Here is a 25,590-nt window from a genome sequence, read left to right on the forward strand (position 1 = left end):
GAGTGAGGTGCATGAGGAGAAGAGCAGAAGGGGGAGGGGCAGAGAGGAGGAGGATGATTCCGTCAGTTGCCGTAGCAATGCGCAGGCTCCATGGATGAAGAGAGGACGGGTTGTGCTTAATGATCAGAAAACAACACTCACAGTCTCTGCTGGCTTAGACAAGACATTGTAGACTGGATCAGGATACCGAGCAGCCATTACGACTCAGAACCTGTGTGTGTGTGTGTTTATGAGGGTGTGATGGGAATAAATGTGTCTGCTGTCATTTTATCGTGATCAGGATTTGCTGATGGTGATTTTGCTCTGAGCAGCTCGGAATAGGAGGGGCTCTGTCTACCCAGATACACAAGGAGAGATTCTTCTGCAGGTAATTTGTTCCTCCCTCTCCTTCTTCCATCACTCTGTCTCCATCCCCCCCATTGTTTTCCCTTTATTCCCAATGGGAAATAGAATAACCTTGATCTACATTCTCCATCCATCCCTTGTTTCTCCAACTCGTTTAGCCTGTCTTTCTTTCTCTGTAAATATTTGTGGAATAAGACATTATGGGATTTCTTGCCAATATGTAGTGTAACATATTATACAATTTACACATTATTTTTTATTAAGGAAATCCAAAAAAGATTCTTAATGCATTGTTAATTACAATGTCCTGTGATGTGGCTTTAAGAAATAAGGCAGTTATCGAGGCAGTACTGATATTTGATGCTATTTTATCAGCCATACTTTTTGAGATCCGCCATATTCTTGCCCTCCTGTCTCATTACATTCATCTTGTAACATGGATGTGTTCAAATTCATATTTCACGATTAGGGAAAATCCAGTGCAAGCACCATTAATGCATGCTCACAAATTCATTCTGGAACATAAATTCACCTTCTGAGCAATGCATTTATGAATGAATTTAGCCAGTTATCAGAATGGTGATAAATAAAGATTATAATGCACATTTGGATTACATCATCCTCACCAGAACAGTTGCTCAATAGCAAAAGTGTTTTGTTCCATTGCCACAGTTTGTGTTCTATTGATTGATTTGAGGCAATATGCTATTTACACTCATACCCAATGCTTCTACCCCTCCCCAGAAAGTGTGAATAAGGGGCAGCAGTTTATCACTCTAACATTAAATAAACTCTATGATTTGGTCATTGGTTTATTATGTTAAGGTTTTTTCAAGCTGAGTTTGGCCATATAGGCACAGAATTACAGGGAAAGATGAATAGACTGGGGACAGATAAAGGTCATTAGACAGATAACCAAACATCTACACACTAGGCTAAATTAATGGGGTAAAAGCGTTTGGAGCTCATTCATGGAAACTGTCAGATCACATGCCGAAAAAAAGGATGCATGAACTACAACTAATGGGTGGCTAGACGTTATAATTACACACAAACTGAACTTGATTCAGTTTTACTTAATAAAGGTTTTATCAACTTAAAGTCGATTTTAATACAATAAAAGTTGACTTAAATAGTTTTTGAGTATGTTTTAGGGGTGAATCAGACTACAATATATTGTTAGCATTTTGTTTTTGTATAGTATACTGTATATTATTTTATATTTTGCATATTTGTAATGAATGTTTTTGGAAAGAAAAAAACATACTATAGTATGTACAGTACTTTACACTATATACTACTTTATTTACTATACTGTATGTATAGTATTTTTATTTTCTACAAAGAAATGTAGAGTTGGCCTTTACACATTGAGGTTTTCATCTAGTGATAGCAGGAAAAATGCTAATGCACATGCTTATACATTTATTCATTTTTTAAGTGCACACTTTGTTCGAGCATCATTATGAGCAGTATAACTGCTGTTTGACTCTGGCTGCCCTCCAGTACCGGAATTAATTGGGCAAAATCCCAGTGGTTTTGCTGAATCAACCCAATACAATTGAAAGACAATTACTTTCACTCTGAACAAAATGCAGTCATTGGAGCAGTCATGTTCCATGCAAGTTTAGTGAAAGAGAAAGGAATTACTTTAATGAGATGTCATGAGAATTATTTATTATTTATTTATTAATCTGTCCTCTGACTTGATCTTTTGGCATGCCTGTCATTACATTTTTATATTAAACAAAGGAAATATTTTCCTATATTGTTGTCAGAGTCTAAAATAATTATAATAAAATGTTCTTGGTTCTAAGGAATCCATTATTATTATATAAAGTTACATTTAAACTACAGTTATATATTTTTAAAGGAATAGTTCACCCAAAAATAAAGATTCTGTCATCATTTTACTCAACCTCATGTCATTCCAAACCCATATGACTTTATTTTGATGACTGTTGCTGGACTTCTTTCCAATGCAATTACAATGAATGTAGACGGAACATTTTAAGCTTCAAAAAAGGATGTAAAACCACAATAATTGTACAATAAAAGTGGTCCTTATGACTCACACACTGTGTTCCAAGTTTTCTGAAGCCATACAGCTTTGTGTTAGGATCAGACCCAAATTTGTGCAAATGATGACAACATTTTCATTTTTGTGTTAACTACTGCATTAAGCGGTTTAAAAATAATCCACAATGATCCAATATTTTTCTGTTTAATCAGGATTGTTGCAACACCGCCCCTCACGTGACAGCGTGATCGAGAGGCCATCAGAATGGAGGCCCCTCTGGTGTGCCTGGATGAGGAATTTGAGGATCTGCGGCCCTGCAAGATGGAGGAGTATGAATCAGAGCCTCCCTGTCGACCTCGCAAAATCATTCCTTTGGCCCCGCTGTGTCGGGAGGATTTCTCAGAGCTGGAGAACTTCTCTGAGATGATGAGCTTCAAGTCAATGGAGGATCTCGTCAACGAGTTTGACGAGAAGCTGAACGTGTGCTTCCACAACTACAACACCAAGACAGAAGGTCTGGCACCCGTACGCAACCAATCACATGCAGAGGAAGATGAAGAGCAGCTTCAAGACGAAGAGTAAGCAAGATCTGTTTCTATTCTACATAAAGATTTACAATTAAGATGCCTTTAGGTGGACGTAATACAGATACAGTGTATGGGTACTTGACATTAAATACAATTAGAAAGGACATGTTCTGTGGTGTGGCATGTTAGACTATTTTTAGATTTTAAACAGCAATTTGCTAATTGTTTTACAATCAGCTTGTATGAACTCATATTACTTGAGCAACTACTTGGAATGTTAGTTTTTATTTTTTTAAATATATTTTTCATCAATGTCAAAATTATAGGTAGATATTCCTAAGATAATTGTTTTTGCACATCCCTCCCAACAGCACCAAAAATTCCACTGATACTGTTGCTCTAATGATAAATACGCCCATCCATTTTTCCATCCAGTGGCTGTCTTTCAGCCAGACAAAAGTGAGGACATGTCTGACATCCATGCCAACTGGCCTACCAATTAAATTACACAAAAACCATCCTTTATCCATCACCAATGTCTATCTGTGTGTGTCCACGCTGTGGCCTTGAATTATTCAGCAAAATTCTATACGCCTGAATGCTTTTGTTTGTCCTGACTTGTCTATTCTGGCAGCCTGTCACCATCCCTCCCTTTGCTGTCAAATCTGGCCTTTCAGAAAAAAACCTGAGTCTAAATATAGCACACATTCTTATTGATTTAAACTACATAATGTTGTTTCAAGATCATATACAAAACAAAAATAATAACTTGTTGGAAATGTAAAAATATTTATGAAATGACTAAAAATGACCAAATTAAAAATTTTAAATAAACGTTTTAATGTCATTCCACCCCTGTGCAATATTTTCCAAGTTTTTAAAGCCTAAAAGGAAATCATGTATCCCTATTTTATTACATGATTCCAAGTTAAATATGAATAAATGACTTTTAAAAGTGCACACGTATTTAGCACATCTTAAGAAGTATGACGATTTGTATGACAATTAATCGTCATAATCGTATAAAGCAAAATCATTAATCACAATTTTTTTGTATGACAGTCAATCGTCAGCCAAATTTCATAATCGTGACAGCTCTAATAAGTCAATAAACATTTTGTCCTAATTGTGGAATACAATTTTCAAACAAGATTTATAACTGTTCCCTCACAAAATATGATTAATTTACCCAGTGATGCATTTGCTTGAAATTTCAAATGATCTGATCCACATTAACAATTTGCAGCCTTTTGAAAGATAAAAATAGTGAATTCTATCACGTAAGGATCTTGCTTATTAAACACTTTGTTTCTGCAGTAAATAATAAGTCGTTGATTTATGATTTGTTAGCATGTTTTCTGCGTCTCATGCTGTGATGTGTTCTTATTCCCTGTGGCTTTTGTTCTTGGCACAAATTAAGACAAAAATCTGTCCCTGTGTTAGAACTTTGCATTTGACAAATGATAGAATCGAGAGAATCAAACTGCAAATTCTCAGTTTTTCCCTGCAGTGGGTAAATATTCTAAAACACCAGTAATGTCACCTCTAGAATTTTACATACTGTAAACAGAAAAATCTTCAGACAATGACATATGGGTAGACATATGGTTGTTGTTGTGCTGAAATGGAGGCTGGTAGGCTTGTGTCTCTGCCCTCAGAGATCAGGGCACTTGTGAATGGGCACTTGTTCCCTGGATGGCAGGACAGAGGCACTGAGAAAGTGAGGAGAGAGTCATTTCAGTAGATGAATAGCTAGAAAAGAGAAAAGAAAGAAAAGAGAACGAAAGCTTTGCCACTGCCTCTGTAATTTAAACATGGAAAGCAGCTACTTAAAGTGAGCATCTTTTAGACAACGTAGCATAATGGTTTATATGCATTCGTAGACCTTCATAAATTCACAGTGTGCCCACCTCTTCAGAAACTACTACACCACTGGTTGGAACATTGTTTATATAAATGTTCATGTATGTGTTTTGTAGCGTGTGGGATGCTCTGACTGACAACTACATCCCCTCCTCTGTGTCCAGCTGGGATGACCCCACTTTAGAAACACTGAATGGCAGTCTCTCAGATCAAGAGGTAAACAACCCTTTCACTGCTCTGCTTTGATGCCTTCTCTACAGACATGATGTAAACATGATTATTTGTGGTTTGTATTTCTTGCAGAGTACTGCGTTTATTACTGCCGGATGAGTAGTAGTAAAATAACAATCTGATACTACAAATAGTAACAACTAAACAACAAATTCAAACATTACTTTTTGCTGTAGTACTCAGCTATTAGCTACAGTATTACACATAGCTATTAATGAAGTTGAGAGTTATTAATTCGGAAATCAATTAGCAATCTTGAAATAATTTCTCTCCCTCTAAAGTCTGAAATATACTTTGTGCAAATACGCATATGCAAATGCGAGGGCTTGGCCAACACCAATGCGTGTCCTGTTGAAAATGCTTAACGTGCATTCTTGATTTAACGTGGTGGAAACAAACCTCAGTACTCAAGAGGGCAATAGCTATCTTAAAAAGTCTGTCCCATTAACCTGAATGTGTCATTACTCTGGCAAGCTGCTATAAATATATTGACTTTAAATGACTTGTTCAACAAAATTATTTTCAAACTGTTTCTCCTCCATGATAGTTGATAACTTGAAAGAGAAACAACGCATAAAATTGAGCTTGCGTAGTTAGAAGCATTGCATTCACGTACTTGACAGATGTTGAAAAACAAATCGATTATTTGGATATAATAATCCTACTCCGCCCGTGACCAAAGTTAATTTGGAACGTGTTCTTGAAAGCTTGAAGATCTTGAGAATAGAAGCCGCAGGAATAACATTCGAATTGCTGGAATTCCTGAGCATGAAGAGGGCAGAGATATTATGAAATTCCTTGATGAGCTCTTCCTGAGTCTGCTCAACAGAACAGGCCACAAGATGGAAATCGAGGGAGCTCACAGAGTCCCAGCTCACAGATCTGCTGAGGGAGGAAGGCCCCGATCGATTCTGGCCAAATTTTTGAAATCATCCGATAAGGATCTCGTGTTGCACCAGGCGAGGAGCAAAGGAAAGCTTTCTTGGAAGAATTACAATATTTTCTTGTTCCCAGACTTTGCGAACTCGACAAGAGAGAAACGCGATCGGTTTAAGGAATGCAAGAAACTCTTACATCAGCGGAAGATCTCTTTTGCTCTGATGTTTCCAGCCATACTGAGAACAAACACCAAGGATGGCAGCAAAGTATTTACATGTCCCAATCACGCAATGTCTTTTATTGAAACAATGGGTGAGTAACCATTGGGTGTTTTTCTTGTGAGTGGATTGACTCACTGTACATACTCTGGCTTTCGGAGGAAGCTGGGCGCCATTTTTGTTTCTTTTTGCGTTGGCTCCGCCGAGTGGTTGGAGTTTGTTTTGTTTTGTGGATTAACACTTTTCCTTAAAGAAACTTTTGCATTGACGGAAGATCACTTTTACAATGAAGTTCCCAGCCAGATTGAGAATAAACACTACGGATGACCGCAAAATATCTACATGCCCACACAAAGGATGTCTTTTATAAAGTTGGCGGACTGTGTAAATCATGGGATATACTTTTATGCGGCCTCCGAATGAATTGACTCTTGACCATCCGAGGAACCGGGATGCTTGTTTCGTTTCCTTTTGTGCTGGTTCCGCCTAGCGGTTGGAGCTTGTTTTGTTAAATAACATTACTTCGGGATAGTTATGGATGAATCTGTCAGTTCCTTGTGCTTATGCCTCCTGCTTGCTGGAGTATGATTTGTGGAGTATTTTCGTGGAATGATTATGTCATCTGCTGCACTCATCAGCTGGCTCACTGAAGATTCGTTTGTCTGACCGAGGAAACTGAACGGCTTTATATCGGCTGGAATTTGTTTTGTGAAGGAACACACCTTTGAGACAGTTCTGTGAATGAGTATACACGTTCATTGTCTTTATTCTGCCTATTGGCTGGGGTTTGTTTTACAAAATATTTGATGTTATGTAATTTTGCCTTACAAATTTGTGAGGCAAAGTTGAGCAATCCGATGGCAAAGTTGTCACGGGGGCTCTCGTAGGCGTACATAGACTCTTTGAGTTTAGATGGATTGACGCCGGTTGGCGCTTTCATGCGCGGGGTTAATACGAACATTCTTTTTTCTGTTTGTTTTGTTCAGGGGGAAGTTTGGGGTTTTATTGTTGCATTGATGTTGAAATGTGTTTTTCAGGAAGCTGAAAAATTTGGGAAGATATGGGGTGGACATGTTTTCTTTAGTGTTGGCTCAAGTAAGAGCAAGAGAGTCATTATATTGGTAAATAAACATTTACAATTCAAATTTCTCAAACAGTTTAATGATAAATTAGGAAGAGTCATTATTGTTTTAGCAGAAATTCAGGGGCAAGTCTGATTTTGGCTAATATTTACACACCTAACGCTGAGGATCAGGGCTTTTTTATAGATCTTGAAGGGATGTTGCAAGCCGCTGGCACCACTCATGATATAATTTTGGGAGGAGACTTTAATCTTTTGATGGACTCAGTCCTTGATCATAGTGAAGCAAAAGTGTGCAAGCCTCCTAGAGCAACATTGACGCTTCACAGGATGTGTAAAAATCTTGGTCTTACAGATATTTGGAGACTTTTGAACCCATCTGGTAGAGACTATAAATTATTTTCATCAGTCCATAAGATTTATTCTAGAATAGATTTTTTATTTTTTATTTTTTATTTTTTTATATCCAAATCCCTCATTTCATCTGTTGTTGATTGCTCAATTGGAAACATTTTAGTCTCAGATCACACCCTGGTGAGTTTAGAGGTGTTGCCACATATAGAGAAAAAGAAATCATATAGTTGGCGCTTTAATGTGTCCCTTTTGCAAAATCCTGATTTCTAACAAATGTTAAAGACTGAAATCAGTGTTTATATGGAGACCAACTGGTCTTCAGTATCCTCTGTGGGCGTGGCTTGGGAGGCACTTAAGGTGGTTCTTAGGGGTCGGATCATACAGTATGCCTCATTCATCAAAAAATCCAAAGCACGAGAACTCGTGGTGTTGGAAGGAAATATTAAAAGTGCAGAGGCAGAGCTGAAGCTCCGGATGTCAGCTGATGGCCTCAGAGAATTGACCTGATTGAAATACAGATATAATACTATTTTGTCGCAGAAAGTGGAGTTTTGGTTATTCAGGGCAAGACAGTCATACGCTGAGTCGGTTGACAAAGCAGGGAAGCTTTTGGCTAGATATATAAAGCAGAGAGAGTACTTTTCTACCATTCCCTCAGTGAAATCTGCTGGTGGTCAAATTTGTACCTCAGCCATTGATATTAATAATGCTTTTAAAGAGTTCTATCTTGATCTTTATAGTTCCACGTCTTCGTCTACTGATGAAGATATTAGAAACTTTGTGGAACCATTAGATCTTCCTAAACTGAAGACTGAGCAAATAAATGCCCTTGATTCTGCGATAACCTTGGAGGAGCTTGATGAGGTAATTAAGTCCCTTAAGTCTCTTTCCCTATTATTGTTCTGTCTTGCCCTGGAACCATTAGCAGCCGAGATAAGAAAGGAGGATGATTTTCCAGGGGTGACGGCGGGAGGTGTGGCGCATAGGCTTCTGCTTTACGCAGATGATATTTTATTATTCATCTCCGACCCCACTAGATCTATGCCTTGCCTCCACAGAATTATTAATTCCTTTTCCAAGTTCTCAGGATACAAAGTCAGTTGGTCTAAATCCGAAGCTTTGGCTTTGACAGCGTACTGTCCAGTAACGGCCTTCCAGCCAGACGCCTTCCAGTGGCCCAAACAGGGCATTAAGTATTTGGGAATTTTATTCCCAGCAAATTTGTCTGATTTAGTCAGAGTTAATTTTGATCCCTTAATAAAAAGGGTTTCGAATGATGTGGACAGGTGGGCTTCATTACACTTATTGATGATTGGGAAGGTTAATGTAATTAAAATGAATTGTATTCCAAAATTCAACTACCTGTTACAATCTCTCCCTATAGATGTCCCCCTCTCTTATTTCAAGCAATTTGATAGCATAGTGAAGTCCTTCATTTGGAATGGTAAGCGTGCCAGGTTAAATTTCAATAAGTTACATAGGCCAACTGACAAAGGTGGGTTAGGCCTACCCAAGATTTTGTTTTATTATTATGCATTCAATCTCAGACATTTGGCTCATTGGTCGATTCCACCTGAAAGAGCCCCTCCCTGGTTTTGTATTGAAAAGGAAGCTCTTGCCCCTATCTTGCCTCTGCATAGCCTTTCGATCAAATTAATCGGAGAAGTTAAGTCACACCCCGTTATTTTGCATTTACACTCGATAGGGACAAAAGTGTCCAGAGTGTTTAATTCGGATATTTATTTAAATGTAGCCTCGAGCATATGGCAAAACCCTAAACTATGCATTAATAAGTCCCCTTTCTGTTGGTCAGATTGGATTGTGAGGGGGGTTACTACACTCAGTGACCTATATGAGAGTGGAGTATTGAGACCTCTTGAAAATTTGGTTCAAAATTTTTGAATTCCCAGATCTCAATTTTATAAGTATTTACAGCTGCGCCACCTAATCTGCTCTGTTTTTGGGAGTGGCACGCACCCCCCTAGTGCGGCAGATACTCTGGGAGTGGTGATTACTGCTTTTGAAAAGGTCATGAGGCATCAGTGTATTACTCCCTGCTAATTCAGAGTCTGGGGGACGGAGCTTTAAATTCCCTCAAAAGATTATGGGAGGAAGATTTAAATTTGTTCTTTCAAATCAAATCAAATCACTTTTATTGTCACACAACCATATACACAAGTGCAATAGTGTGTGAAATTCTTGGGTGCAGTTCCGAGCAACATAGTAGTCGTGACAGTGATGAGACATATACCAATTTACAATAAACATCAGATTTACACAACACAATTTAAAATCTAATATACACATAATTACACATAACACAATATACAAATAATAACATACAATGTACATTATACAATACACACAATATAGAATACACATTATACAATATAAATAGTATATATAGTATATATAAAATGTACAGTAGGTTGTATTGTACTGTATTGACATTCAGGCTGTCGGTTGATAGTAAGTTGCCAGTGTGTTGTTAAGAGAGAATATAATTTATGACAGTCCGGTGTGAGATATAAGTAATAAAGTGCAGTGCTGATGTATTTTGATCGTGAGAGATCAAGAGTTCAAAAGTCTGATTGCTTGGGGGAAGAAGCTGTCATGCAGTCAGCTGGTGCGGGTCCTGATGCTGCGATACCGCCTGCCTGATGGTAGCAGTGAGAGCAGCCCATGATTCGGGTGGCTGGAGTCTCTGATGATCCTCCGAGCTTTTTTCACACACCGCCTGGTATATATGTCCTGGAGGGAGGGAAGCTCACCTCCAATGATGTGTCTGGCAGTTCGCACCACCCTTTGCAGGGCTTTGCGGTTGTGGGCGGTGCTATTGCCGTACCAGGTGGTGATGCAGCCAGTCAGGATGCTCTCTAGAGTGCAGGTGTAGAACCGTGTGAGGATGTGGCGGTTCATTCCAAACTTCCTCAGCCGTCTCAGGAAGAAGAGGTGCTGATGAGCCTTCTTCACGACGGCCTCAGTGTGGACGGACCATGTAAGTTCCTCAGTGATGTGGACACCCAGGAACTTGAAGCTGCTGACTCTCTCCACTGGTGCTCCATTGATGGTGATGGGGCTGTGTTCTCTATCTCTTCTCCTGAAGTCCACCACAATCTCCTTTGTCTTACTGACATTGAGAGAGAGGTTGTGCTCCTAATACCAGTGTGTCAGAGTGTGCACCTCCTCTCTGTAGGCTGTTTCATCATTGTCAGTGATCAGACCTACCACCGTCGTATCATCAGCAAACTTAATGATGGCATTGGAGCTGTGAGTTGCCACACAGTCATGTGTGTACAGGGAATACAGGAGTGGGCTGAGAACACAGCCCTGCGGGGCTCCAGTGTTGAGGGTCAGTGATGAGGATTCTAACCACCTGGTGTCTGCTTGACAAGAAGTTCAGGATACAGCTGCACAGTGAGCTGTTTAAGCCAAGAGCCCGGAGTTTCTCATCAAGCTTGGAGGGCACTATGGTGTTGAATGCTGAGCTGTAGTCTACAAACAACATTCTCACATAAGTGTTCTTTTTTTCCAGGTGGGAGAGAGCAGTGTGTATTGTCGATGCAATGGCATCATCAGTGGGGCGGTTGTTGCGGTAAGCAAACTGCAATGGGTCCAGTGATGGAGGCAGCACAGAGCAGATGTAATCTCTGATTAGTCGTTCAAAGCATTTGCTGATGATGGGGGTCAGAGCAACAGGATGCCAGTCATTTAAGCAAGTGATTTTGGATTGCTTTGGAACAGGCACAATGGTGGATGTTTTAAAGCATGTGGGGACTACAGACAAAGAGAGGGAAAGGTTGAAAATGTTCGTAAAAACACCAGCCAGTTGGTTCACGGTTTTTGGAAGAGGGAGTGTGGGCTAGGATTTTTAAAAATGTCAAGTCTGCATCTAGAGATGCAAGGGTGCGCCTTATGCAATTTAAGATTCTACATAGATTTTATTGGACCCCTTCTAAATTGTATAGACTTGGTCTTAAGGACACACCCACCTGCTGGCGATGCCATTTAGAAGATGGAGACACCACCCATGTTTTTTTGGGGTGTCGTAAGATACAGGAGTTCTGGATGAGGGTCCAGAATTTTATAGCCAACGTATTGGGTACTCGGATCTCCTTTTGCCCCAGGCTCTGTGTTTTGGGTGACAGGGTGGTCATTGATGTAGGAGATAAGTACATGAAGAATTGGATCCTGGCTGGTATTATGGTGGGCAGACAGATTATCCTTAGAGGATGGAAGTCAGCTGGAGCCCCCTCGTTTCGTGAGTGGTGCAAGGAGATGGGCAGGGTGGCAGCTTGGGAAGAGTTGTCATATAGAAGGCTAGGCAACATGGATATGTTCATCAGGAGGTGGGGCAGCTATCTGGCCTTTTTGGAGGGCTTTCGGGGAGGGGCGGTGGAGGGAGACGTGTTGTTTTAAATGTGTATGTTGTAGCCTCTTTGTTTTTGAAGATATACTTTTTTTAAAATGTATTTCTAAATATTTTCTTCTGTTTTATTGTTTGTTTGTGTCTTTGTCAATTGTATTTGACCACTGGGGTATCTGTTTGTTGGGTGGTGGGGTAGGGTGGTTAATGTTTGGGAGGAAGGGTTGTAAATAATATAATGTGATTCCAAATATTCTGTTTTTGTTTATATATATATATATATATATATATATATATATTTGTTTTTTTATATGTTATATGGAACCAATAAAAACTTTTAATAAAAAAACATTTTTCAAGTCTGTATTCTTTGTATTGAGTACAAAATATTTGTTTTAGATTAGACCCTTTGCTAATCAGATGTATATTCATTATACAAATTTGCAGAGTTCAACAAATTTGAACTTTGGTACCCAGTGGAAGATAAAACTTTGTTTCTACTTAACCACATTTGAATGCATATGAACGAAAGTGAACAGAGTGCAAAGTGTAATGAGAGTGCCTCTATTTCCTGGGAGCAAATGACTGCAGCATTATTGGAGTACAGCTTTACCCTCTAAGTTCAGGGTGTGGTGTGTATATTAATGCCAAATGGACTGCAAATGTCACATGCTTCCAAAAAACCAGACCGGATCTACTTTCTCTGGCATTCAGCCAGAACAAAAAAAAAAAAAAAAAAAAGGGGCAGTGGTAGCTCAGCGGTTAAGGCTCTGGGTTACTGATCAGAAGGTCAGGGGTTCAAGCCCCAGCACCGCCAAGATGCCACTGTTGGGCCCCTGAGCAAGGCCCTTGACCCTGTCTGCTCCAAGGGCGCCGTATCATGGCTGACCCTGCACTCTGACCCCAGCCTAGCTGGGATATGTGAAAAAAGAAGAATTTCACTGTATATGTGCAAATGTATAATGTGATAAATAAAGAAAATTATTAATAATTATTATAATTATAATTATTAATTATTAACTACTATCACAAGCTTTGCATCAAATGCATTTAGTCTAGACATAGCTGATACTATATAAAAAAAGCCCACAGAAGCTTTGAAAATTTCATCAGTTATCACACGACACACTAGCAGACAGAATTTCTGCATTTTATGGCAATGACTGTTCTATCAGTATTCCTTGTATAGAACACAAAGCTGTTATTTTTTAAATTATGACATCATGTGAAACAGATAATAATTTACTTTATAATACTTTACCAACTAATTGAATTGATAGGTACTTATTAGGAAATAATCAACATAATGATGTAAATGCTATCTTATTATAGCCCTTGACCAGTTTAGGCAATGAAGTTCAGTAAATGAGGAAGAAGGTGCGATAGATTTATCTGTACAACAAGGCCACAAGAGCTGTCAACCATTCTATAAGCACAGGGGCATTGCTTATATTTGAAAGCACTTTCCTCAGCACATTTTTAATACGTATAATGGAACGTTGTGGAGGCATTACTCATAATACATGTCATATTGATACTGCTGATGCTTGTAAACATGTTGCAAAGCTTTTCATTATCCTCCTTTTCTTTGCTTTTAAGATACATGAAAAAGAGGAGGAGGAGATGAATGAGAAAAATGAAAATGCCAATTGTTTGAGTGAAGAGCCCCTTATTACAGCTGATCAGGTGAGTCTTAACTTTCCCAGCAGCCTCATTTTAAAAATTGTTGTTTCTGATGTAAGTATTAAGTTTTATGTTGCATTTATTTGGTTTACCTTGATTTAAAATGCTAAAAATCAATCCAGATAAGGTTTCTGAGTCTTTTAAGCAGGTTCACAACTGAACTAATCTAGCCCCAGAGCTTTGCTATATTTGAAATAAAGTGAGCTATTTTGAGATTACATTTAATTAATCTTTCTATATATTGCTCTCAAGGCTAAAATGCCCTGAATTTGAGATTGAATTTTTGTATACAAAGTTTTGGAAAGGCCCTATCTGTTTTTTAATCCATCACTAGGTGATTGAAGAGATTGCTGAGATGATGGAAAACTCGCCAGATCCTGAAGAGACAGAGGAAGAGGAGGAGGATGATATTGGGGTTTCCTCCTCTAAAAGCAGCCCTTCCCTATTGGAGGAGATCCGCATGCTGTCTCAGGCCTCCAACAACAACTGCTCCTATGAAGGTACTCACTACATCTAATAGAAATCCATGCCAACCACAGTGTGAATTTTAGAACTTTGCACACTTCACAAATTTGGACTAAATTTGGGAAATATAATATAATAAATATAATGAGAAAAATCTAGGGAATACTGCTTTAATTGTAGTTGATTTATTGGGGGTTTATTATTATTATTATTATTATTATTATTATTATTATCAGAGGTAAGTATCTCTCAATTCATATTAACAGATCAAGGTCATACAGACCTGTAGAACATGTCTGGGCATGCTCTGTCTCCCCAAGAATAGAGAAGAATAGTCTAATTGGGCATAAAGAGGTTTCTGTTTTAAAATGTATTGTTTTAGCATTTCTCCATCTCAGGGATTGAAGAAATAGATCATGTGTTTGAAAAGATGTTATTCTCTATAAGGCAGCATAGGCAAATGAAAATACCTGATACCTGGAAATCAGGGAATCAACTGTGGGACACTAAAGTGGAAAGTCAAATTGTTGTCTTGTACTTACTTAACATCAGGGATTTTCATTCATTAAGAATTAATTGCGACCACTGTTAGCGTTGTTTATTTGCACTCGCTGTCTGCATTATTTAAGCTTCTGATTCACTAAAGGAAATCAGCTAATGCTGCAAACACTGCAACAAATCTGCGATAAACATGATTTGCATGGTACAATTCCCCATCTTGTAGGCCGAATCTACAACGTAAGTGTTAGTTTGTGGAAGATGCAGCACACTACTTCGATCTGGCATACTTTAATGCAACTGTACATTGCTCCGCAATTGCAATCCAGACATCTGAATCATCTCTTTAAAAAACGGAAAGTGCACTGCAGCACGTTGAATAGATATTTACCATTTTATAACGCTCTTCTTCATCATTTGATGAATTACTGTTACAATGATCAATAGAAAATATACACAAATGTCTGCTTTGCATGGACAATAAAAGTGCAACGTTAATTGTGGCAGGCAAGTCTGTGAATAAAACACAATCTACAACAAGCCTAGTTTACATAAAATGGAGCCATGTTTGTGCTTAAAAGAATGACAATGACTTAATTTAAATATGCATTGTGCATCGCCATACCAGCACAGAAAGTGCCTAGATAAACTCTATTACAGGTGTCTAGTGAATAAAAAGTTTTTTTTGCACTGAAATACTATGTGCAAAAGTGCTCATCTGTTTAGTGAATTCACATCTGAATGTTTTTGCACTTTGTCACACAGGTCTAAGGCTCATGCCAAGTTCAGCACTGCTCGACATCTTATGTCGCATGGAGTCAGCGATACGTGAGTATTCGGAGGAATTAGTGGCTCAGCTAGCCCGGCGGGACGAGCTGGAGTTTGAGAAGGAGGTGAAGAACACCTTCATTACGGCTCTAATGGAGGTCCAGAACAGGCAGAAGGAACAAAGGGACCTGAGCAAGCGCAGACGTAAGGACAAGGCCATGAGTCTGCAAGGCTCTACATGCTCCGAGAAGACTGGAGGCATGCCTGTGAAGGTGAGCATTTTGACGATAATGTACTGTAAGTAGCTGCATGAGAAGTGATTACCTCCTGATTGGAGAGGTTGCCATTCAGTCTCCATGCACAGACATGTTTTGGCCTGTGGTTAATGGATCTTGCCCCACTCCTCTGCACTTAGCACTTACTGGAAGAGCAGGGGAAGCATTCCCTCAGTCTGGGCAGTAGAGACAATGCAGCTCCCTCTTACAGTACTGTAGCTGTTATTCGATTACTTGCATGCAAGTACTGCAGTTTTACTTCACCCTCACTGAAGCTTTATTTGCCATGTTCTAAGTAGTGCTTCTAGTTGATAATTTTAGTTGTTTTGTAAATATTAATTAGGGTTAGTTTACATGGCAAATCCTGAACTTTTAAGGTCAATATAATATAATGAAACATGAAATGCTTTTTTGGATTTTTAATATTTCTCATTTGGTTCTGAAGCACTATTCGAGTTAATACTAGATCTTTGTGTCATGAAACGTTTGAATGGGAGGATCCTATGTGAGCTGTAGACTATAGTATTTAATATGTTATGTTTTAATGTTCTCCAGCGCTTCAGCATGGAAGGTCTGTCAAACATCCTGCAGACGGGGATCAGACAGACCTTTGGGACCTCAGGGACAGAGAGACAGGTAAGAAAAATGTCTTTCAGGTAATACTCCAAATTACACTGGCATTAATGTTCAGCTATATTTATTATGCTCATGCAAGACAACCTGGCAACGTGTCTTGTCAAGTGGCTGAGAAAATCTAATTGATGTGTTTTCCATAGTCCTCCATTGTACATTACCAAACTCCCTTTGCTATCTGTACAGTGTCAGACAATACATTGTATTTATTTTCAGATATAATCTTAGTTGTGGAAATGTTAGTATTTATTGCCAGTCTCGACGGGACAATGTGTTATGTATGAAAACCTTCTTGAAAGCCATAACTACTGTTGGTGTTTCTTCAATTTCAGGCTCTTTTATCACTACTTTCTTACATTTTTCTAATAACAGTGTCCAACATTGTATGTACATGCATCACAGGAGATTTATGTAATTTTTTCAAAATAGTCATGAAAATTCCCACCACAGTGTCAATTCCAGCACATTCTGTGTTGTGTTTAATAGAAATCTGTGGCGGAAATGACAGTGATGGAAATGACATTTTCAATGTTTCTGGAATAAAATAGCAGACTTTTTTGCCATACAAAGGCTTATTTCATAGCTAATATTTTATGTGTCCTAAATACAAAGATTAAAGAATACTTTCACACTTTATGAATAATTTGGCAAAATTACATATTGATTGGAAATTACGGTCAATACAAATATTCTGTTCACAAGTGGTTTTCTGTGATTTTTCAAAATCACTCATATTTAATCTCAAGCATTCTATTCACTGACATTTAAGTTAACTTGGTTAACTTTTGAAAAAAACTTGGTAACACTTTACAATAAGGTTCCATTTGTTAACATTAGTTAATGCATTAGGTATCATGAACAAACTATTAACAATATATTTATTTTACAGCATTTATACATCTTAGTTAATATTAGTTAATAAAAAAGCAATTGTTCAATTTTAGTTGATGTTAGTTCATAGTGCATTAACTAATGTTAACTAATACAACTTTTGATTTTAAAAATGTATTAGCATATGTTTTAATTAACATTACCTATGATGCTGTAAAAATATTGTTCATTGTTAGTTCATGTTAAATAATGTTATTAACTAATTGTGGTGATGTGGGCATGGCCAAGCGACGTCTGTGGAGAGCGAGGCTGGGAGAAGAAGAACGGTAAGGATTGACACCTGGGGAGAATTATCTCTAACAGCTGTTTTGTGTTACAGTGAAGAGCTGGAGAGAGATAAAGAGTGGCCAGTGCGGCAGTTGGGGGGAGAGGGACCTGAGTCTTACAACTGCACGTTTTATGTTTAAGCTGAAAAGCGACAGCGTATTAAATTGCCTTAAAGAGTGCAAGCTGGTTCCCGCTTCCTCATTTCCCTTCAACTGACCTGAGAGTGTCACAGTGGTGTGGAAACCCAGGATTAGGAAGGAGTTGCCATTATGGAGTCCTCGCTGCTGGCTGAGGTGATCAAGACCCTTGCTGGTATCCACCAAACCCAGCACCAGGCCCTCCTGGACCTGCCCACAGAGCAAGAACAGCGGTTCCAGGTGCTCCTTTAGGCCCAAGCTGAGGACTGGCAGGTGTTACGGAGCTTAGTACCCCAGAGGGAACCTTCAGACGTGACCCCGGCCACAACTTCGGCCATCCCCCATATCACCCTTGTCAAGATGGGCCCGCAGGATGACCCGGAGGCCTTTATCAAGTTATTCGAGTGGACGGCGGATTCCTGGGGATGGCCCAACAACCAGTGGGAGGTCCTCTTTTTGCCGCTGTTGACCAGGGAGGCTTAACCTGTGGCCCAACATCTCCCGGTGACAGACCTCCTGGACTATGAGAACATGCGATGAGCCATCTTGCAGCAGGTCGGCCACAGCCCAGAACAGCATCACCAGAGCTTCTGCCCGTTTGCGCTTGCGCAACAGCTCCATGACTCCTGCTGGCGGTGGCTGCTGGCAGCAGGATGCGACGCCGTGGCAGTGATCAATCTGGTGGTGCTAGAGCAATTCATCTCTTGACTGCCAAAAGGGACAGTGGAATGGGTCCAGTGAAACCGCCTGGCGTCGCTGGATGAGGCCGTCCAGCTGGCTGAGGACCACTTGGAGGCGTATCAGGGGGCCAGCGAGCCCTCTTCTCTCTCTCTCTCCTTATCGCTCCTCTCCCTCCTATTTTCCATGTCCCGTCCCTACTCCTCGGAAACGGGAAGTGGTTCCCCCAAAACCACCTCCCTGGTCCCGGGTACCTTTTAACCCACCTGTCCCCCCATCTTTCTCCGCTCTCCTCCCCAGGTTGGGGAATCCGCTGCCGCGGGTGTAGGTTGGTAGTCTGGGCCGGTCTGTTGCAGCTGCGGGTAACCTGGGCATTTCCAGGATCGGTGCCCCACGCTGGAGGTGGGGGCATTGGTCCAGATCCCCGATGTGCCACAGGCCGCCCCCGATCAAGCTGGAGTGTACCAGATACCAGTGAGTATTAAGGGGGGAACATACCAAGCCTTGGTGGATTTAGGCTATAATCAAACCTCCATTCACGAAAGCTTGGTTAAATCCGAGGCTTTGGATACAGGCAGGCGGGTGAAGGTAAGGTGTGTGTATGGGGATATTCAAAATTACCCTTTAGTTATGGTCATCATTCAATTTCAGGGACAAAAGCATAGTGTCAAGGCTGCGGTTAGTCCCCCCTCTCCCATCCACTAATCTTGGGGACAAATTGGCTTTATTAAGTGGAATTTGTGTGGATAGGTCCTGCAACAAAGCATATCGATATGTGGTAGGTGATTCGCTGGCTGGGGAGATGGTGCCAGGGCCATCAACATCAGCTCCATGTCAGGAGGAAGTAAGGGAGGGGGAAGTCTCGGCTTGAATGTCAGCTGGTGAATCTGCAGGCCACCCTGAGAGTGCCATTGCACCCCCTTCCATTGATTGAAGTCCCCTTCAAAAGAATTGGTATGGAACTCGTCAGGCCATTAGAACAGACAGCACATGGGCATTGCTATGTGTTGGTTCTGGTGGATTATGCAATGCGATATCTGGAAGCAGTGCCTCTGCACAACATTTCAACACGAAGTGTTGCAGAGGCACTCTTTAGAATCATCTCCCGAGTGGAGATTGGGACAAGTGGCTTGAGCCCCTATTATTTGCAGTTTGTGTGGTCCTGCAAGCCTCCACAGGGTTCTCACCATTTCAATTATTGTATTGGCGTCGACCTCACGTTGTGCTCAACATCCTATGGGAAAATTGGGAGGAGGAACCTTCAAACAGCAAAAACGAAATTCAATACGTTCTTGACCTGAGAGCAAAACTCCACACACTGGGGCAATTGACACAGGAGAATTTGCTCCAGGCTCAAGAACATCAAAGCCAGCTTCATAATATGGGTACTCAACTCTGGGAATTTACACAGGTAGATAAAGTCCTTGTATTGCTCCCCACAATGAGCTCTAAATTATTCGCCAATGGGCAAGGACCCTTTGAGGTCACACAGGAATTTGGGGAAATCGATTATGAGGTGAAACAAACGGTTAGAGGCGGGGCACGTCAGATTTACTCAACCTCCTAAAACCGTGGAGAGAGGCGGTCCCCGTGACTTTGGCAACGGTGGTTCCGAAGAGGGAGGAGTTCGGATTGGAGGTGAACTTAAAAACCACAGATCAAGTCACCCTGGTCTCTTGTGGAGACCACCTCTCACTGTCCCAAATCACGGATGTTGCTAGGTTGCAAGAGGAATTCTCCGACATGTTCTCGCCTCTTCCTGGTCATACGAATCTCCTAGAGCACCATATCGAAACTACTCCAGGGGTAGTGGTACATAGTCATCCCTACTGATTACCAGAGCACAAAAAAAAGTGGTCCATAAAGGCCATGCTGGATGTGGGGGTAATAGAAGAATCCCACAGTGACTGGGCCAGCCCGGTGGTTTTGGTCCCTAAGAGCGATGGCTCGGTCTGGTTCTGTGTGGATTATAGAAAAGCCAATGCAGTGTCTAAATTAGATGCATATCCAATGCCACGGATTGATGAACTGCTCGATCGGTTAAGTGTGGCACACTTTAATTCGACACTAGATTAAGTGAAGGGATATTGGCAGATCCCCTTAACTCCCATGTCCCGTGAAAAAACAGCATTTTCCACACGGTTTGGATTACATTAATTCGTGACCCTTCCGTTCGGTTTGTTCGGGGTCCCGGCTATGTTTCAGCGGTTCATGGACCAAATCCTCAGACCGCACGCTGCTTACCCAAAGAAGTGCACAATTGGGCGGGTGGAATTACGGTATCTGGGCTTCCACTTGGGTCATGGGCAGGTGTGGCCCCAAATTGATAAAACTGCAGTGATTACAGCCTGCCCGAGACCTAAGACCAAAACGGAGGTGAGACAGTTCCTGGGGCTGGCTATTATCACAGGTTTGTGCCTAATTATTTGACCGTCACCAGCCCGCTGACTGATCTCACTAAAAAGGGGGCACCAGATCCGGTCCAGTGGATGGAGCCATGTCAGCAGGCGTTTACGCAGGTGAAAGCTGCATTTTGCGGTGGGCCGTTATTGCACTCTCCTAACTTCGTTCTCCCTTTTATATTACAGATGGACACATCGGACAGGGGGTTGGGAGTGGTACTGTCCCAGATGGTGGAGGGGGAGGAGCATCCCGAGCTGTACATTAGTCGCAAGCTTTCGCTGAGGGAGACTAAGAACAGCACGATAGAGAAAGAGTGTTTGGCCATTAAGTGGGCGGTCCTCACCCTCCGGTACTATCTGTTGGGGCGCGCTTTCACCCTCTGTTCAGACCACGGCCCGCTCCAGTGGCTCCATCGCATGAAGGATGCCAATGCGTGGATCACCCATTGATATCTAGTTCTCCAGCCTTTTAAGTTCGAGCTGATCCACAGGCTGGGGGCGCAGATGGCTGTGGCGGATTTCCTCTCCAGAAATTGGGGGCGGGGGGGTGAGGGGGGAGTAAATGACTGAGTAGGGCGATTGGGGTATGTGGTGATGTGGGCGTGGCCGACCGACGTCTGTGGAGAGTGAGGCCAGGAGAGGACGAATGGTAAGTATTGACACCTGGGGGGAATCATCTCTAACAGCTGTTTTGTGTTACAGTGAAGAGATGGAGAGAGATAAAGAGCGGCCAGTGCGGCAGTTGGGGGGAGAGGGACCTGAGGACCTGCAGTGTGAATTTATGTTTGTGAAGCTGATGAGTTCTGTGTTTAAGCTGAAAAGCAACAGCAAAACAAATCACCTTAAAGAGTGCAAGATGGTTCCTGCTTCCTCATTTCCCTTCAACTGACCTGAGAGTGTCACACTAATGTTAAAGAAATAGTTCACCCAAAAATGAATATTTGCTGATAATTTACTCACCCTCAGGCCATCCAAGATGTATCTGAGTTTCTTTCTTCATCAAAACAGAATTTAAGACTTTTTAGGATTTCATTTTAGGCCTCCTCCTCTAAACAATGCAAGTGAATGTCCTCCATTTTTTGACAGTCCAAAATGCATATTTAGGGTGCATCAAAATAATCCACATGACTCCAGTCGACAAATAAAGTTCTTCTGAACCCAAATGATTGATTATTTTGAGAAACAAAACAATACTTATATACTTTTTAACTACAAATGTTCACTTCCGTACATCTCTGTGACGTGCGCTAATGAGAGGAATGACATAAGCTCATTGGTAAGGTCACGCGTCACTTGGAGGGGGAGTCAGGAAGCACGTCATTGTTAAAAAGTATATAAGTATTGTTTTGTTTCTCAAAATAATCAATCATTTGGGTTCAGAAGAACTTTATTTGTCGACTGGAGTCATGTGGATTATTTTGATGCACCCTAAATATGCATTTTGGACTGTCAAAAAATGGAGTACATTCACTTGCATTGTTTAGAGGAGGAGGCCTAAAATGAATTCCTAAAAATCTTAAATTCTGTTTTGATGAAGAAAAAAACTCAGATACATCTTGGATGGCCTGAGGGTGAGTAAATTATTAACAAATTTTCATTTCTGGGTGAACAATTCCTTTAACAAATGGAACCTTATTGTAAAGTGTTACCAAAAACTTTATTAGTGGAAAATTTGTTTGGCATGTTGGAAAGGACGCCACACTGTGGGACAGTCATAATATTTGAAAAACTGATAGAAATCAATTTCACACAATGAATATCAAAATGGTTTATGCTTATTTAACTCTTTGTTTAAATTATCATAGTTTTAAACATGTCATAATTTGTATTTTTATAGTGGATTTTTATAGTTTAATATTAAAAGTCTGGGTCTAGGACAAGGCTCAAATAAAACCTATAAATAAAAGACATTTGAAAAATAACAAACATAAATATTGAAGGCATTGTATAATGTTTCTAATTCAGTTTTAATGTGACCTTCACATAACAAAATGGAAAAAACTAAAAACAAATGAAAAGTCTGTTAAAAAATAAACAAAATCAATAATAATAAAAATTAAAAATAACGGAAAAATGATAAATAAAGAAAGAAAGAAAGAAAGAAGTAAGTAATAATATCAACCCCTGGGACATAAAATTGCACAAAGTCGAAGACACATCCAATATGGAAAAGCAAGTTTAAATTTTGAAACTGTGAGTCGAAACAATAACCTAATAAAATGTCAAGTTTAAGGAAAATTATAATATTGCAGTTATGAGATGTAATTTGCAAACAATGAGAAATGACGCTGCAAATATTAGTTATGTTATAGCAATTGTGAGAAAGTCCAGGGCACTGGCCACATTTGCTCAGGCCACAATGCATTCTTAAATGTACTGTGTTTGACTGTTTTTTTTTTTTTCTTTGTGTGTGGTGAACAGTACCTAAACACAGTTATACCATATGAGAAAAAAGGGACTCCTCCAACTGTGGATGACTTGCAAATGCTCACAAAAAGTAAGTCTATTGACCTTCATTAGTATTGATTCTTGTCCAATCCATAAAGTGAAACCCTTGGATGTAGGGGATGTCGAAATTTGTCTGTATAGTAGAGATTTTGTCAGTAAGCAAAATCATAACAAATGCAGATGAAGAAAGAAAGAAGAAGAAATATTTCCAGTGTCTGTTAATTTATACTTAATTAATGCATCTTTTTGTTTTTTCAGTTCTTTTTGCCATGAAGGAAGACAGTGAGAAGGTCCCAACTCTGCTGACTGACTATATATTAAAAGGTAATTCTCCAACATTTTCACTTTTCAAGAACCAATCTAGATTTGGAGATAACTGGATTTAGACACTCTCAAGCTAACAATGTTGTCCAGCTGAAGTTCAACTAAAAAGTTCCTTTTATTCAAGATATTTTTCAGCATGGCTGTCCAGTGGGATTAACACTTTATCACTTCTCCATTTTCCAGTTCTGTGTCCCACCTAAAGTCCTGAGTGTGATCTGCTGTTGGTGAGACTGTGGAGAGGGCAGGTCTCTTCGTTCCACCTTTCTTTCTCCCAGTCTTCAGGTCTCCAGCCCAACTGCATGAGCTCCCTTACCCATTATCAGCGAGGGACCCTGAACATCTAACCAACCTTCTCTTGCTAATCTAATGACCTTTGATCCCTTCTCATCTCACTGCCCTTCCAGTATTCATATATCCATGAGGTTCATACCACAGCGCCTGGTGCTTTACATGTTTTCTACTACGTACGTCACAACGGGCCAAAAGCCATATGGAACTTGTAAGGGTAAACTATAATTGGTTTAACTATGATCAGGTACTATTTTTATTTATTTTTTTAAAGATAAGCCTGACATAAGGCGTTTTACATAATACTCCATCATTCGCATCCATTCAGTAAACAGGTGATGAGAAGGGCATTATTCACAATCTTCTTAATGCGTAGATGCATTGATTTGAGAGCACATTTGAAAATAATCCATCCAGAATTTCTTCTTTTTGCTGTTTTAGTATTGTGGCTTCATTTCAGCCAAGGATGGTTGAAAATACAGCATGTTTTAGTGTTCTACATTAATGCCAAATTATAGGGATAAACCTTATTACTTTTCTCTGTAACACTTTACAATAAGGTTGTATTCATTAACATTAGTCCATGCATTTGGTATCATAAGATGACAAGGATTTTTGACAGCATTTATTAATTGTTTATTGTTGCATTAATTTTAACGTATACAACTTTTAATGCAGTATTTTCATTGTTAGTTCATGTTAACTATTGTATTAACTAATATTAAAGAATATAACCTTATTGTAAAGTGTTACCCTTTTGTCATTTTGAGTAACCTGAGAATTGTATTTTTCATCCTATGTATGAAATATAAAGTTCTTCATGATGTGATTTCTTTGAAAATATACCATTTGTTTAATAAAACCATTGTTTTTTTTTTTTTTGTTTTTTTTTGTTTTTTTATTAACATTAACTGTAATTCATGCCTTGTGCTTATATCTTTAATGTATATATTTCTTGTTTACTAAGGGACATGGAGGAATGTGAAGTATTTGCAGAGTTATAGTTCCAATAAATGTCGAACAACCATGTACAAGCCTGAATTGCTGTTTAATTGCAATACCTCAAAAGTCCACTAGAGGTCAGTCATGTACAGTTTAATACAATTATCACTCACCCACAATTTTAATATGCTTGTTCATTGCAGGAGGGGTTTTTATGTATTAAAAACACATTTACTTTACCTGTTAACTCTAATAGCTGATATTATCAATCCTACAAATAATGTAATTACTTAGTAGCCGATTGTTCAACAATCAGAACTTGGTACATCTCCACATCCATTATCACTTTTAAATATTCAGCCATTCGTCACAATAAAAGGAATGCAAACAAAATCAAAGTACATGGAAATTAAACAGTTGTTGAACCGTCCTTCTTCTTTACCCCATTTTAATGTGCTACCAAAAATTATCCCATGTTTTTTTAAAATTTCCCCCTCATTATGCAGTCTCCCCAGCATACTCTCATATGAGGTGATTTTGATCATCCCCTCAATCCAGTCCTTCAGATTTGGGACTTTGGGACTTACGTGCCCTCCTCTTTATTACACTTTCAACATAAATTATTTCCCACTATCCCCATCCTTTAAAGCCTAGATGGCGTCTAGTAATGTCTATGTACTATTTTGTATTGGATACATTTTCCCCTTGCTTCTCTTATGTTCTTACCCACATTAGACAAAATGTCCAGCCAATCATTGTCATTAATATTTATCCCCAAATCTTTCTGCCATATTGTTTTCAGATTATTACATGTGTCTGCAGTTACCCTGAGCATTGATTTGTAACACACCGAAGATGTCTGAGCTTCATGCAGCAACTTTAGATAGGCATGCACAGGGTTATCATTTACATTGACTTTGTTCTTGACACAGTGCCTAGTCTGCAGATACTTCCAAAAATTCCCTCGGTCCCCAATATTATATTTTTTCAACAGTTCAGAATATGGA

General features: G+C 39.8%; 1 protein-coding gene across 1 annotated transcript; it reads left to right on the forward strand.

Annotated features, from left to right (window-relative positions):
* Positions 1–65: 65 nt before the first annotated feature.
* On the forward strand, positions 66–24,383 carry LOC127432953 (fasciculation and elongation protein zeta-1-like). The gene is made up of 10 exons (XM_051684496.1): positions 66–367; positions 2,578–2,943; positions 4,872–4,971; positions 13,484–13,570; positions 13,902–14,067; positions 15,296–15,570; positions 16,129–16,209; positions 23,003–23,078; positions 23,288–23,353; positions 23,537–24,383. The coding sequence occupies exons 2-10, from the start codon at positions 2,630–2,632 to the stop codon at positions 23,551–23,553; spliced, it is 1,182 nt and encodes a 393-aa protein (XP_051540456.1). The 5' UTR covers positions 66–367; positions 2,578–2,629; the 3' UTR covers positions 23,554–24,383.
* The last annotated feature ends 1,207 nt before the right edge of the window (positions 24,384–25,590 follow it).

This window comes from Myxocyprinus asiaticus, chromosome 42 (assembly GCF_019703515.2).
Source record: "Myxocyprinus asiaticus isolate MX2 ecotype Aquarium Trade chromosome 42, UBuf_Myxa_2, whole genome shotgun sequence".
NCBI classification, from domain to species: Eukaryota; Metazoa; Chordata; class Actinopteri; order Cypriniformes; family Catostomidae; genus Myxocyprinus; species Myxocyprinus asiaticus.

What these genes read in the sequence shown, in the direction of transcription:
- LOC127432953 (XM_051684496.1), top strand. Translation starts at nt 2,630, where the DNA reads ATGGAGGCCCCTCTGGTGTGCCTGGATGAGGAATTTGAGGATCTGCGG. An exon ending in GCAGTCTCTCAGATCAAGAG is followed by an intron (nt 4,972 to 13,483) that starts GTAAACAACCCT and finishes TTTGCTTTTAAG; the next exon opens with ATACATGAAAAAGAGGAGGA. An exon ending in CCTCAGGGACAGAGAGACAG is followed by an intron (nt 16,210 to 23,002) that starts GTAAGAAAAATG and finishes TGTGGTGAACAG; the next exon opens with TACCTAAACACAGTTATACC.